The 11829-nt window shown below is 36.3% G+C and overlaps 2 protein-coding genes across 3 annotated transcripts; both read right to left on the bottom strand.

The window, feature by feature from the left end:
- Positions 1–12: 12 nt before the first annotated feature.
- LOC125208324 (phosphatidate cytidylyltransferase 1-like) lies at positions 13–5524 on the bottom strand. Its single transcript, XM_048107910.2, has 12 exons — positions 5366–5524; positions 4268–4464; positions 3135–3385; positions 2691–2842; positions 2247–2388; positions 1718–1874; positions 1372–1419; positions 1190–1276; positions 864–992; positions 702–758; positions 424–507; positions 13–351 (listed from the first exon to the last, which is right to left on the bottom strand). The coding sequence occupies exons 2-12, from the start codon at positions 4349–4351 to the stop codon at positions 262–264; spliced, it is 1281 nt and encodes a 426-aa protein (XP_047963867.2). The 5' UTR covers positions 4352–4464; positions 5366–5524; the 3' UTR covers positions 13–261.
- Positions 5525–6540: 1016 nt separating this feature from the next.
- Positions 6541–11483, bottom strand: LOC125208313 (ARM repeat superfamily protein). 2 transcript variants are annotated; one of them, XM_089064519.1, is made up of 16 exons: positions 11025–11483; positions 10554–10730; positions 10347–10471; positions 10115–10250; positions 9731–9880; positions 9583–9639; positions 9395–9490; positions 9261–9320; positions 9071–9145; positions 8937–8990; positions 8736–8837; positions 8008–8622; positions 7786–7884; positions 7453–7560; positions 7073–7234; positions 6541–6888 (listed from the first exon to the last, which is right to left on the bottom strand). In XM_089064519.1, the coding sequence occupies exons 1-15, from the start codon at positions 11418–11420 to the stop codon at positions 7085–7087; spliced, it is 2400 nt and encodes a 799-aa protein (XP_088920645.1). In that variant the 5' UTR covers positions 11421–11483; the 3' UTR covers positions 6541–6888; positions 7073–7084. The 2 variants fall into 2 exon arrangements, with proteins under 2 accessions (XP_088920645.1, XP_047963855.1); XM_048107898.2 differs by having other exon boundaries at positions 7064–7234.
- Between the last annotated feature and the right edge of the window lie 346 nt (positions 11484–11829).

The raw sequence follows: 11829 nt of genomic DNA on the forward strand, positions 1-11829 counted from the left end.
AATATACTCCTATTATCGAACACCAATCACATTTATTCTATCACAACATTGTTGAAACGTTAACAATTAGAAGGCATCGTAACTAATCAATCAACTATCAAAGTGCTATACAATACCAGCACCTAAATTCAACATTATCACAAAGTATATATAGAAATGAATAAAAAAACAAGACATGTACATGGCAACTGAGTTTCACAAAAAGAAGAATCAAAACTAGAACTAAAAACACATGGCTACCGAAAGCAACGGCTTGGAGATTTAGGATTCTCCGAACTGCTTCTCCATAATTATCTGCCCGAGTTTCGTGTACAGAGCTCTCTGCTCCTCAAACGTCAGGTTCATTAGAATCTACGACAGCAGTATAATTTACAGTCGTAAGAAAATATTCGCATATCTTTGCAGACGATTACGGGTACATACCTGGTCCATGATCATCTCGATTGACAGGCTTTGTGGTACGATGAACGATTGGTGGTATATGTATGCAAAGACGGCCATCACCATCTGCACATTGGTCAGTGTTAATAAGCAGAAAATCGCAAGTAGATCAAGAAAGACGTAGTTGTTACGAAATTTGTTCCGAGCATTGAAAGAAAATGTAAGAAACTGTTCAGACCAACTCAAACATCATACAGAACAGGTTTCGCCTTCCAAGTATTAAGTTGCAGTTCAAAAATCACAAACTTTTTCGAACCCACCTGGCAATCCATTCTGTCTGTGATACCACCATGTCCAGGAATGCTATCTCCAAAATCCTGGTACAAACCAGAAAATCACAAAAGAGCATGTACAGCATCAGATTCCAACAAAAGAAGACTAACTGTGACAGAACTTGGATTGGTGAAGAATGATTTCCGAACCTTGATCTTGAAAGCCCGTTTAAAGCCACTGGCGAAAAAGCCTCCAAAAGGTGCTATAATTGATGCAAAAAGACCAAGACATAATGCATGCCACTGCACAGGTAAAATAGAAATCTCTCTCCATGGAAACTGCAATAAGTGTATTGTAGCTCATAATTAGACAACTTTAAACTGGAAAATCACCAGCTGGAGTACAAAGATGATAAAAATTCGGCAAGCAGATCAAAGGATAAAATTAATACAGTATTAAACAATAATTATCTTCATAAAAGTAAATATATTAGATGATGCAAGCTTGAAGCTAAAATGATAGCTTAAGCGCTTACCCATTCAGGAAACCACTGTGGCACAGTATAATATTCAGGCTTAAACAATGAACCAGGATCACATTCTAGCCAACCAGTCGACAAATCCTATAAAATTCAAAGAGATAGTTTGAGTGCTCCACCGGACATAATCCTATAAAATTCAAAGAGATAGTCGACAACTAAGAAATTGCCACGGTTACCTTTCTTGGGCATGTTAACCACTGAAAGCGACCCATTACATTTGCCAGCTGTAGAAAAAAAATGAGAAATAAATTTATCATCAAAACTTATAGAACTAAGCCGCCTGTCATTAAAGCTAGATTATCCATAATTGTGCTTTATTTAGTTTAAATAAGAATTTACTAGAAGATACAAAAGAAACGATTGAATAAGCAGTTTATCACCATTCATGAAGACTTGGGAAATGTGAAATGATATATTGATCTGAAGAAACAAAATAGACATTGATAGCAAACCAAAAAACCTTTGCCAAAAATTATGTGTCCATTGCTGTGGTTTTTATTGATAAATGGATGGCTAACTCACCACAAAGGCAGAGATCATAGTAGCAAAAGACGCTCCAATAAAGCCTTCCCATGTTTTCTTTGGTGAGAGCTTGATCAAAGGAGTTCTCCCGAAGAAGAATCCAAAAATATAAGCAGCAATGTCATTGATGACAATAAGTGATGCTGGAAGAAGGAACCTGAAATTGTCGTCAATTTTGCTTTAGCTCGTTTGTACTAGTTCAAATTTTATAGTATAATACAGTCAGCAAGCACCATTTCATTTCTTAGTAAATGATATGTGAATCAGGTGATAAGTGTATGGTGTAGGCACTAGTTTCACTGAAAGAGAAGTTGAAGTCATCAAGATACATAAAGAAAACAATAAAAGGAATCAAAGTAGTATGTTTATCGAGAAGTTTAATAGTCCGTCACTTATTCTTCTAAGTAATTTGTTGTTAACTCGACCAGAGTTGCAATTGTATTAAAGTAATATTACAAGACCACAATTATTTCGGAGATATGAAATGGAAGCAAATTTACAATAAACAGGAAAAATAAAGTCGTCTTACCAGAATATTCCTTCAAAAATATTAGCCACTGTAAATGCTGATTGTGTAAACACCACAATCAAAATCATGTGTGTCCAAGCATATTGGCTAAATTGATACTTGTACATCTTCTTTTTCAATGTAAGGATAAACCACATAAAACCTGAACAGACAAAAAAGAGGTTATACTCAGTTTCTTGTTCAAATATGTATAGGACATCTTACTCCACCTAAAAGATAATATACATACAAGCACGTATACTGGAGGCCATACAAATCATAAAGTGTGGAGTACATCATCAGTCCATCACACAAAAAAGCTTAAATATAGAGCATGAAGGGGAATCCATGAACAGGCATACAACAAACTGAAAAGGGAAAATTAATAATTAGATACAGCCTAGCCTACTGATGCATACAAAAACAATAACAGAAGAAAAATGCAGTATCAACTAATATACCAACCTGCGATATACAAGAAATAACAGGTCACCATATGATATTTTATAAGTCTGCCCACCAGCTTATACAAGAATTTGTCCATAGTCACAGTATTGACAAGTCTTTGACTGAGAATACGACCGTATACGAAAAGCATGACTGTGAAGAAGAAGTGCCTGAAGGTATGAAGTGACGTCATGTAAGGCAAAGATAGAGACAACAAGAAAACAAAGAGAGAGAAAAATAAGGAGGTCAGGATTAATGAGACCAAAGAAGCTCAGTCAGTCAGTCCAAAGTTATGGTGTTGATGCCACCGTGTAATAACTATGGAAGCAGCATTATAAACTCTAAGCATATTAACAAGATGGAACAAGCTCAGCATTCAGGAATCATGAAATCTGAAGTCCATAAAAGAGAATGCCAATAACATAAATATGGGAGAGTTGGCAAAAAGGCTACAGTACTCACCAATTTAAGAGCCTAAAACCAGGGAGTTGCCGGTCTTCATGTGCCTTCCTAAGCAAATTGAACAGCTCCTTAGCCATAAATATTTGAATAACCACTACCATACCCCATATATAAAGGTGACCCAAGTATATTATCGAGACAAATCCTCCAATCATCCAGACAGTTGAATATGTCCGGATTAACATTGACTTATACTTGCTACGGTCATTTAAAAGTAAACGATCGCCGTTTGTTTCAACTTCTGGAGCGACCTGGAGTTGTAATATAAAAGGCAATTAAGACACTTTTTAAAACAGTTCCAAATCAATTAGTAGAAGTCAAAGCTAAAATAGCGTAAGGATATATTCAGATTACGCAAGCGAAGTAAAATAAATGCAATATGAATGCAATGCACAGTTTTTCTATGAGTTATTAGTTACTTAACTCTTTATTGCTACAGTTTATTCCTCTAAGGAACTTTCTTAAGAAGCAAGCAGGGGGGAACTGGGCACTTGATCTCAACATACATGCAGTGATTGACACTGCTAGTACACAAATACTAGAGGCAATTTAAGTGCTTGAACATAGGTTCTTCTCACATGAAGAAGTAGGCAGTAGATTGGTTTTCTTAATAAACACTGCATTGAGATGGAAAGTGAACTTTATAAAAAAATTATGGATATTATAAGAGTAAGCAGCATCACATTATATCTAAAAAGAAGGCCATGTTCAGTCATATCTCTGATTCTCCAAAGGAACATTTCAGCATTCTGCTATGCCAAACATTACAAACTATATTCATTAATTTCATTTGAACTCTCTTTTCACTAGAAATCCAAATGCATCACTAGGTTGGATAATATATTTGCAATCCTATATAATCATTCCACATTCATAAGCAATCATTTCAATGGCCGCATCTAAGATATATTTATTCATTTTCTTATTACAAATTTAAATTATAGCGAATCAAACATAAAATATTAAAAAAACATAATTTCATTTTCAAACCTATTACTACGAGATTTGAAATTCACTGATCCAAAGATACCTTCATTCTCAAACAAAAACTAATACAACCTCACATATTCAGCTGGAAATACCAAATATCAGATATCGACATTGAAAACATAACAAAACAAACCCTGACGAACCTCAGTTGAGCCTTTCCGCCGACGTAACCTTGCAGTAGGTCCACTAGGTGTTGATGGGCCACCAGAACCATTATCCCTGTCCATTGTTTCTATGTATAGCCACTACAAATATATTCCGTTTAGAATCACAAGTCTTAAGAACTGAGAGCTAGCATTGGGAATTCGGAATGTTAACTCCCACTTGAATCTCCAAGTAGCTGGAATAACCAAAATAAAGTCCTCATCATTGCACAATCAATATCAACCCAAAAGTCCAGAAGTTTCTCAACAGATTAAGGAAAATAATACATAAATTTCACCTCAGTGATTATGTTTAATCCCTTAATCAGCAACAAAAACTACTTTACTTTAAATATTTTTAGGATACATAATTTTATCTTGCTAGCCGCTCATCAATAAAATCCGAAAATTCTAAAGCCAAAACAAACAATACGTGGAGAGTTCCCCAAAATACATCTATCATATTTCTGCTAGCACATCTTCTATCTACAATTCTCCAATCTTACAATCATGACATATTCTCCAAAGCAATCTCCCCAGAATGTCCAAACTCCAAAGTAAACGAAGCATAGTGTGCAAACTTCTCCAATCACTCGTCCCAATTCTAAACCTCCCAGTCCTATTTACACAACCAAAATAGACAGAAGCACACTTCTATAACAAACACTCTCATACTAAACACATTTCAACAGCCAGAAACAGAATTCCGGATTATTATACACCAATAACAAGGTAGAAGCTCCTGCAATAAATGCACCACCAAAACATTTCAAAACCTTTTTGAAACTTAACATATCTTCATCATGCCTCGACATGTTTCATACAATCGCAGAATTCAATCATTCAAATTGCCAGAAACACGACAGATATGTACATATACAGCGAAGCATAAATTAAAACTGGCAAATGACAAATCTTCGCGAATTAAACCAAATTCATTTGAAAAAAAAATAGAATAATGGCGAGGAACATATGCATAACTTCACAACAAGTATCTAAAAGGATTCAGCAACAACTACGCTGCACTACTACGATAGAAATGGACGCATAATTGCATAAGAAAAACTAGCAGCAGAGAAGAGGGAAGAGAAGACAAACCTGAGCAATTACAAGGCGTCTCGTTAACTGAGCAGAAACAAGGAGATTCAATAGCAAGGGAGATCTGACCTTCGCCTCTCTCTCTCTCTCTCTCTCTCTCTCTCTCTAGAGGGAAAAGGAGAAGTCCAACAGAGTGGGGGAAGTAAGTGCGTGAGGATTGGTGGGATTCTTTCGCTTAAGATATTTGGGGCTGAAAATGTAATTATATCTAATTAAAAGGGGTTTATGTATAGTTTGTGGGAACTTCGTTCAATAGATCGGGGGTGCAAATCATCACCGAACAAATGAAGAGATTCTCATAATAAAAAGTTTTATGACCATAAATACACATCATAAAAAGTTTTATTATAGCGCAATGGTTTATAATTGTTGTAAAATAAAAAGTATTAATTCAAGTATATAAGATTATTAATGTTATATAGAAGATAAAATTACTATGCACTTGTAGTTAATTTGCTGGTGAAAAAAAAGTAGAGTGTTGTGGGCATTTAAATTCAAATAAATGCATGATTAGGGTTCATTAAGACTATTTACAAATGTAACTTTATAGACGTATAATTAGGCCACGAGGAATTTTCGGCTATTTACTAAGCCTATAGTTATAAAATATTTGAAGTGGTTGAGATCATTAATTATTTAAATTAATTTACTACTACTATCTTTTTATTACTGATCTCGAGACTGTGTACTATTTATGCACTAGTTAGATATGTTATTAAGGGTTTAATAAGCCTATGTATGTAGATTTAATTTGAGTCTCTCCCTATGTACAAATTTTCTTTTGCATACAAGTCCCACTTATTTAGTGAAATTAAAGTTTTCACCACACAATTTTATACACACTACATGGGATCCTCACGACCAAATTATACTTTTGGAATCTAGGAAAGTTGGCTGATTAGGAAAAGTTAAGATAAAAGATTATGCTGATTTGAGCATCTATTCTTGTTAATTATTTATTCAAAATGTAGAACTTACTAGTAGTACTACATTTTCTGGATTTGATTGAATTGTAACAAGTGTCGAATCATGCATAATAAAATACTATGATTACTTGTTAGTATCACTTAACTTTATTCTGCACTCAATCAAATATTCTTATGGGTCTATTGCAATTGAACAACTAATTTTCTGATTTTTTACTCAATTTTGAAAACTTGCTAATAAAGACCAAATTGTCATAAAACACTTTTTCAGTATTGAAACACTTGCAAATATTCATACACCACTTTCTGATTCCAAAACAACCCACTTATATAATTTAAAATGAACAATAAAATCATTACTCTAAAGCTCGAAATTCAATCCTAAAAACACTCAACAGAGCTAACAAAACTTTGAAGCCTTCATCTTGATTCGGAAGGCAAGTTAGATATTCAACTTATGTAGCTGCTCCCACTGTGTGGACTTCATGCTCTTCCATGAAGAAGAAAGATGGTTTCAAGCCAAAATTCTATGATCTTGACTTTTCGTTTTTCCTGGCCAAAATTCGTCCGGCACAGTAGCAATGCAACACACAAGTCCTAAAAGAAATTACGAAAAAAAGAATTTAATTAGATCATCAATGAGGGTTGTGAGAGGAGTGGATTTGTGTGCTGTGCACGACACTCGTCTCCAGATATTCTCTAGATGAATTGATAAACATTGGGTACGCTATGACTTGGATTTGGAAGAAGATGTAATGCATAAAAGACGAACCAAGATTACCAAGACCACAGATCATTTCCATGCTTTCCTTCCACGGAATTGTTTATCCGAATGTTTTTGTTTAGTCTTCTTTTGTTGGCGAGTTCTTGATATCCTGGCTTTTCTTGCGGCATCAGGCATGATCTTTTTGTGCTCCTTTTCCCGATTGCTTAAACCACCAGTCTGTCCAACAACGATACGTATAAAAACACTAGACCTACTTATAATCATAAAAGCAATGCAATATTGCGACCTTATTATTCACATAAATCAATCGAGACAGAGACTAATTCTGCCCTACAAGAGTAAAAATAGAGATAGTTGCGAATCTTGCTTACGAATGTGGAAACAAAAGGTCTCTCTAATAATAAAGTTCTTATAGCATAGGTAACATAACATACCTTTTTCTTCTTTAGAGAGCTGCGGGCTTGATATTTCCCTCTGTCTTCCCTTCCTTCTCTGATCAATGCCAATTTTTGTTCCTTCGTTAACTTCCTCTTTATGTTTGCCTGATGCACATAAGCAAATGCATTAGATTTTTACTAACTAAAATAAGAGAAGACTAACTAAGAATTGATAAGGAAACAAGAATATAAAGCTCCAACTTGAATACAGTAAATGAACCGTGTCATTTTTCGTCAGTTTCTCCTTGTATTTATCAGGGTACTTGAAACCAATATAATGTTGCGTGTAATTGATATGGGGTAAGGAAACTACTAAATAGGAGAGCTCACCTCGAGTGTTGCAGCATCTACTCTCTTGAGGCTAAGTTGGTCTGAGGTAGGAAGCTTGAATCCATGTTGTGTCAAAGCAGTCCTTGCATCCTTCTTAGCCTATTATCAAAGCCAGTGACATGTTACATTCATATAGAAACACACGACCCTTTGCGATACTAGCCAAGAAAAAAAGTGGTCAATGGCCAACGCGTCCTTCATTCAGGAGTAAAAAGCACAAACCTTCAGCTCTCTGATTCTTTGGAAGTCCTCGTTAGAAAGAATTCCATCATTTGAGGATGAAGCGACGTTCTCAGTAGTTCCTGCTAATTTCTTTAAAGCACGAAGACTATTATTGGCAGCATTCAACTGGCCCTCAAAATCAGAGAACTTCCGCTTCTTCTGTTTCAGTTTATTGCTATCAACATCGGCATCCTTCCCACTACTATTATTGATTTCCAGTAAATCATCATCTTCACTCTCTTCATCACCACTAGCACCGTCAACACTGTAATCAATATCATCTCCATCAGAGACTTCATCATCATCGCCACTATCATCACTGCCATCATCCAATTCATCATCAGAGCCAATGGAGCCCCCACCATCACTTTCGCCTATTCCATCCTCTTCAACAAGATCAACAGAATCATCTCCTTGACCATCATCCCCATCAATGTCCTCATCAGGACTATCATCCCCATCAATGTCCTCATCACTATTCCCTTGATCTTCTTCTTCCAATAGCTCAACACCTGGGATATTGCTCTCAACATGCACTTCACCAAATGCCTTAGGTTTAGCTTTAAGTCCAGTGGGCCTCCCTCTATCCTTCTTGACTAACAATGATGGGCAAACCTACGAACCAAGATTTCAGATTCTATGAAATAAATATCTAAACAACACAATTTCCAAAAAAGGTGCTTACTTGAGTAAAGACAATCACAAGGGGTGGAGGGCTAGATATGTACCTCTCTAAATAGTGTAAGAAGTGATCGAGCGGAAGCAGAAACTGCTTTCTCATGTGACTTCCTATATAAGACAAGGTCTTGGAGCAGTTCTTCAGTCATTAACTGGAAATAGGAGCAAAATGCACAGTCAGTCTCTGGCTCTCTGCAACTGAGAAGAAAAAAGCAGGTCAGTAACATACTTCAAAACTATTCTGAACTTACCAAAGGCATGCGAAGACATATTTCGCGAACTACATTCAGCCCGACAGTGATGGCCTGGAAAAAGGAGAGATGAAATTTTAAGATACTCAAGATACAATGAATTAGATGTTCCTCTTAATAAAGCACAATGGTACCTCAGGTCGTGATCGATCATGTACAAATTGGTTTACTATTTGCTTAAACAATGGTTCAACTGCATCTGGTGGTACCTAGTTGAAAGAATCCAAAATTTATCAATGAGAACACTATCCAGTAACTAAGATAAGCTCATGAGGAATCATGAACAGAAATCACATAAATTTGGGTAATAAAACTTGAAGTTACCATTTCGTGGCAGGCTTGAACAGCTGCTGCAAGTAGAGTTGTAACATCTCGTTGATGTGGCTACAGTGAATACAAGCGGGCTTGGTTAATATCAGGATGAATACCCTCCTCATGTTAGTAATGGATAAGCATACCTGGACGTATTTTTGAAGATACGAATAGAAGTTCAACAAGATCAGGTGGTGAAGGCCAACAGTTCGTGCAATTACTTTAAGCATCATCATTTTAACCTATGAGAAGACAAACAAAATATTTACCACATCATTAAAGCATATATATTCCAGCCATCGCCCCATCATGTTAAAGTATATAAATGAAGTACCTCAAACCTTTCTTGGGTGCTAGACTGCAGTCGAGAAAATAGCTTCTCAGAAAAACCCTGTGGACAAAATTTGATGAGAGCCTGTCTCCCCCAGCGCCTTTAAAGAATGATAATATTAGAGAAGAAACAGTGAAATTATTAAGCAAACCTGTGCATCTATCAAATGGTTTAGTGGTGAGGAGTGGTTTGTGTTACTATTCTCGGATGATAAACGCTGCTGCTTCTTCATACTTCGTGCAACACGCTCCAGTTTTGCCTTCTTCTTCTTTTTGCTTGCTTTTGTGCCTTTATGGTTTGCCTAAATTGGTCAAAGTAATACATAAACATTTGGTATGCATACAGAAATAGGAAATGGAACATATCAAGAATGTCCCAAAACAATTAATGCTTGAAAAGTTGATAAAAGAAATTGAAGGAGAACATAGCTCAAGTTTATATAAATGTATTACTAAGCTATTATGCTATTGTCGCAGTCAGTTTATATAATCATTTGAAGCAAAAGCCCACAACGAGTTAAAAGAATGAAACACACCTTGTACATAGCTTCTTTATTCAGTACTACTTGAGGCTGTGGGGTTGCTTGGTCATCTTCGCTGTCAGAATCATCACTATCACCATCTTCAATCTTCTCAAAATCAAGAAGAAACGACAAGGCAGAAATCATGATCCTGCAGGGTTAAATTATATATATAGAGACAATCAGACATCAGCCAGATAGCCAGAACTAATAAAGCAGCAGAAAAAAATAACTGTACAGCTACAACCTTGTCGACGGATGAAAACATGCCGTACATATAGCATTTGCTGTCCTATCATCACACCAAACTTTCCTCCGATGGAGATCACACAGGGTAATTAGCGCTCGCTTAGCTATTGCTTCGTCCTCTTGCTGATTTCCACAAAAATCATTAACATCACACTTCAAAAACTTTAAAAACAAAGGTGAGAAACAAATCATGTAAACACTATACCTGCAGCATTCTGAACAAAATGTTCTGGAGTGCCTTATTCTTCGGATCGTTCTTATGTTTCTGATTCATGCGCCTAATGCTTTGAATAACGTGGGAAAATGCTAGTTTTTGTAACGCTTTGTCCCCCAGTGTCTGGAGCACCATGAATACTTCTAGTGTCTCAACAATATCTATGATCTGGAATACAACACAAGCAACACATATGAATACATCTAGTGTTCATTCTACCTAGGAATACACACTTAGTTGAAACATTGATCATAACAACATATCCAGTTAAACTTAACTACACTCCATGATTAAAAAAACACATTTCTATGCCACCATATTTCATTTTACTTTTTGCAAAATTATGGCCAAATAGCGTGGAAAATAGCACAATACTGCATTTATATTTTACTCCTAAATCCTGATAATATCAATTAATTGACAATACCGAGAAATAATCCATTAAACGGAGAAAAGAGTTACCTTTCTATTGACCAAAAGTATCAAGGCTTGCGTCACTTGCACCCGCAGACCCGAGAGCAGGCTCTTGGCCGAGGATTCCAGCAATTGAACCAATTCAGTCGGGAATTGGGCCAATTCCTTGGGGTAAAACGGCGTAACATGGGCCAAAAACATTGCCCTGTCGCCTAAGTCCTTGGCGACGGTGGTATCGGCGGAGATTCCACTAATAGAGGTGTAATTCAAGGCGGCTTGCTGCTGAAATAGGTCGAGGGACGATTTAAATTGATCGTAAACAAGCGAAAGCTCCGAGCTGTATCCTTCGGGATCGACTTTCATTATGGATTGCAGGGATGTGAGGTTCAGCTTTACTGAGGTCCGTCCCGACGCCGATATCTCATTGGCCGGTAGCGCCGCCATGGCCGAGAAGTTGAAGTGCGGAAGAAGCGGCGGTGAGGGTTCAGGGTTCTGTTTTTGTTTGCTATTTTTGTTTTTTATTTACTGCTGTTTTTACATTTGATTAATTAATGGGCCGTGTACTAACAAAATTGGCTGGGCTCATTATTTGATTTAATTTGTTAGGTCTACGTCGTTTCCTTGTGATGGGCCATGATCCTATTTTTGGGCTTATTTATCTTACGCACCCTGTAAAGGGTTCAGGCTTTAATGTCCTTTGTCCTCAACGATTATATTACGTTGTTTCATCTTGATTGTTAGTACTATTATTAGATGAATTCTCATTTTCTTCATGGGATCCATGAATATTTAATAGTTATATGTGAAATATGTGAATGGATTATAATATCAATGGATGAAAAATAAAGGAATT

The sequence above is a fragment of the Salvia hispanica genome, chromosome 2 (assembly GCF_029641045.1).
Source record: "Salvia hispanica isolate PSC_SH4W2 chromosome 2, Shi_PSC_v1, whole genome shotgun sequence".
NCBI classification, from domain to species: domain Eukaryota; kingdom Viridiplantae; phylum Streptophyta; class Magnoliopsida; order Lamiales; family Lamiaceae; genus Salvia; species Salvia hispanica.

Coding starts and splice junctions, on each gene's coding strand:
- LOC125208324 (XM_048107910.2), bottom strand. CDS start 4,351: ATGGACAGGGATAATGGTTCTGGTGGCCCATCAACACCTAGTGGACCT. Junction 2,843..3,134: donor GGTTTTAGGCTCTTAAATTG/GTGAGTACTGTA, acceptor TCATACCTTCAG/GCACTTCTTCTTCACAGTCA. Junction 2,389..2,690: donor TTATTTCTTGTATATCGCAG/GTTGGTATATTA, acceptor TTGTCTGTTCAG/GTTTTATGTGGTTTATCCTT.
- LOC125208313 (XM_089064519.1), bottom strand. CDS start 11,420: ATGGCGGCGCTACCGGCCAATGAGATATCGGCGTCGGGACGGACCTCA. Junction 10,731..11,024: donor TACTTTTGGTCAATAGAAAG/GTAACTCTTTTC, acceptor GTTGTATTCCAG/ATCATAGATATTGTTGAGAC. Junction 8,838..8,936: donor TATGTCTTCGCATGCCTTTG/GTAAGTTCAGAA, acceptor TCCTATTTCCAG/TTAATGACTGAAGAACTGCT.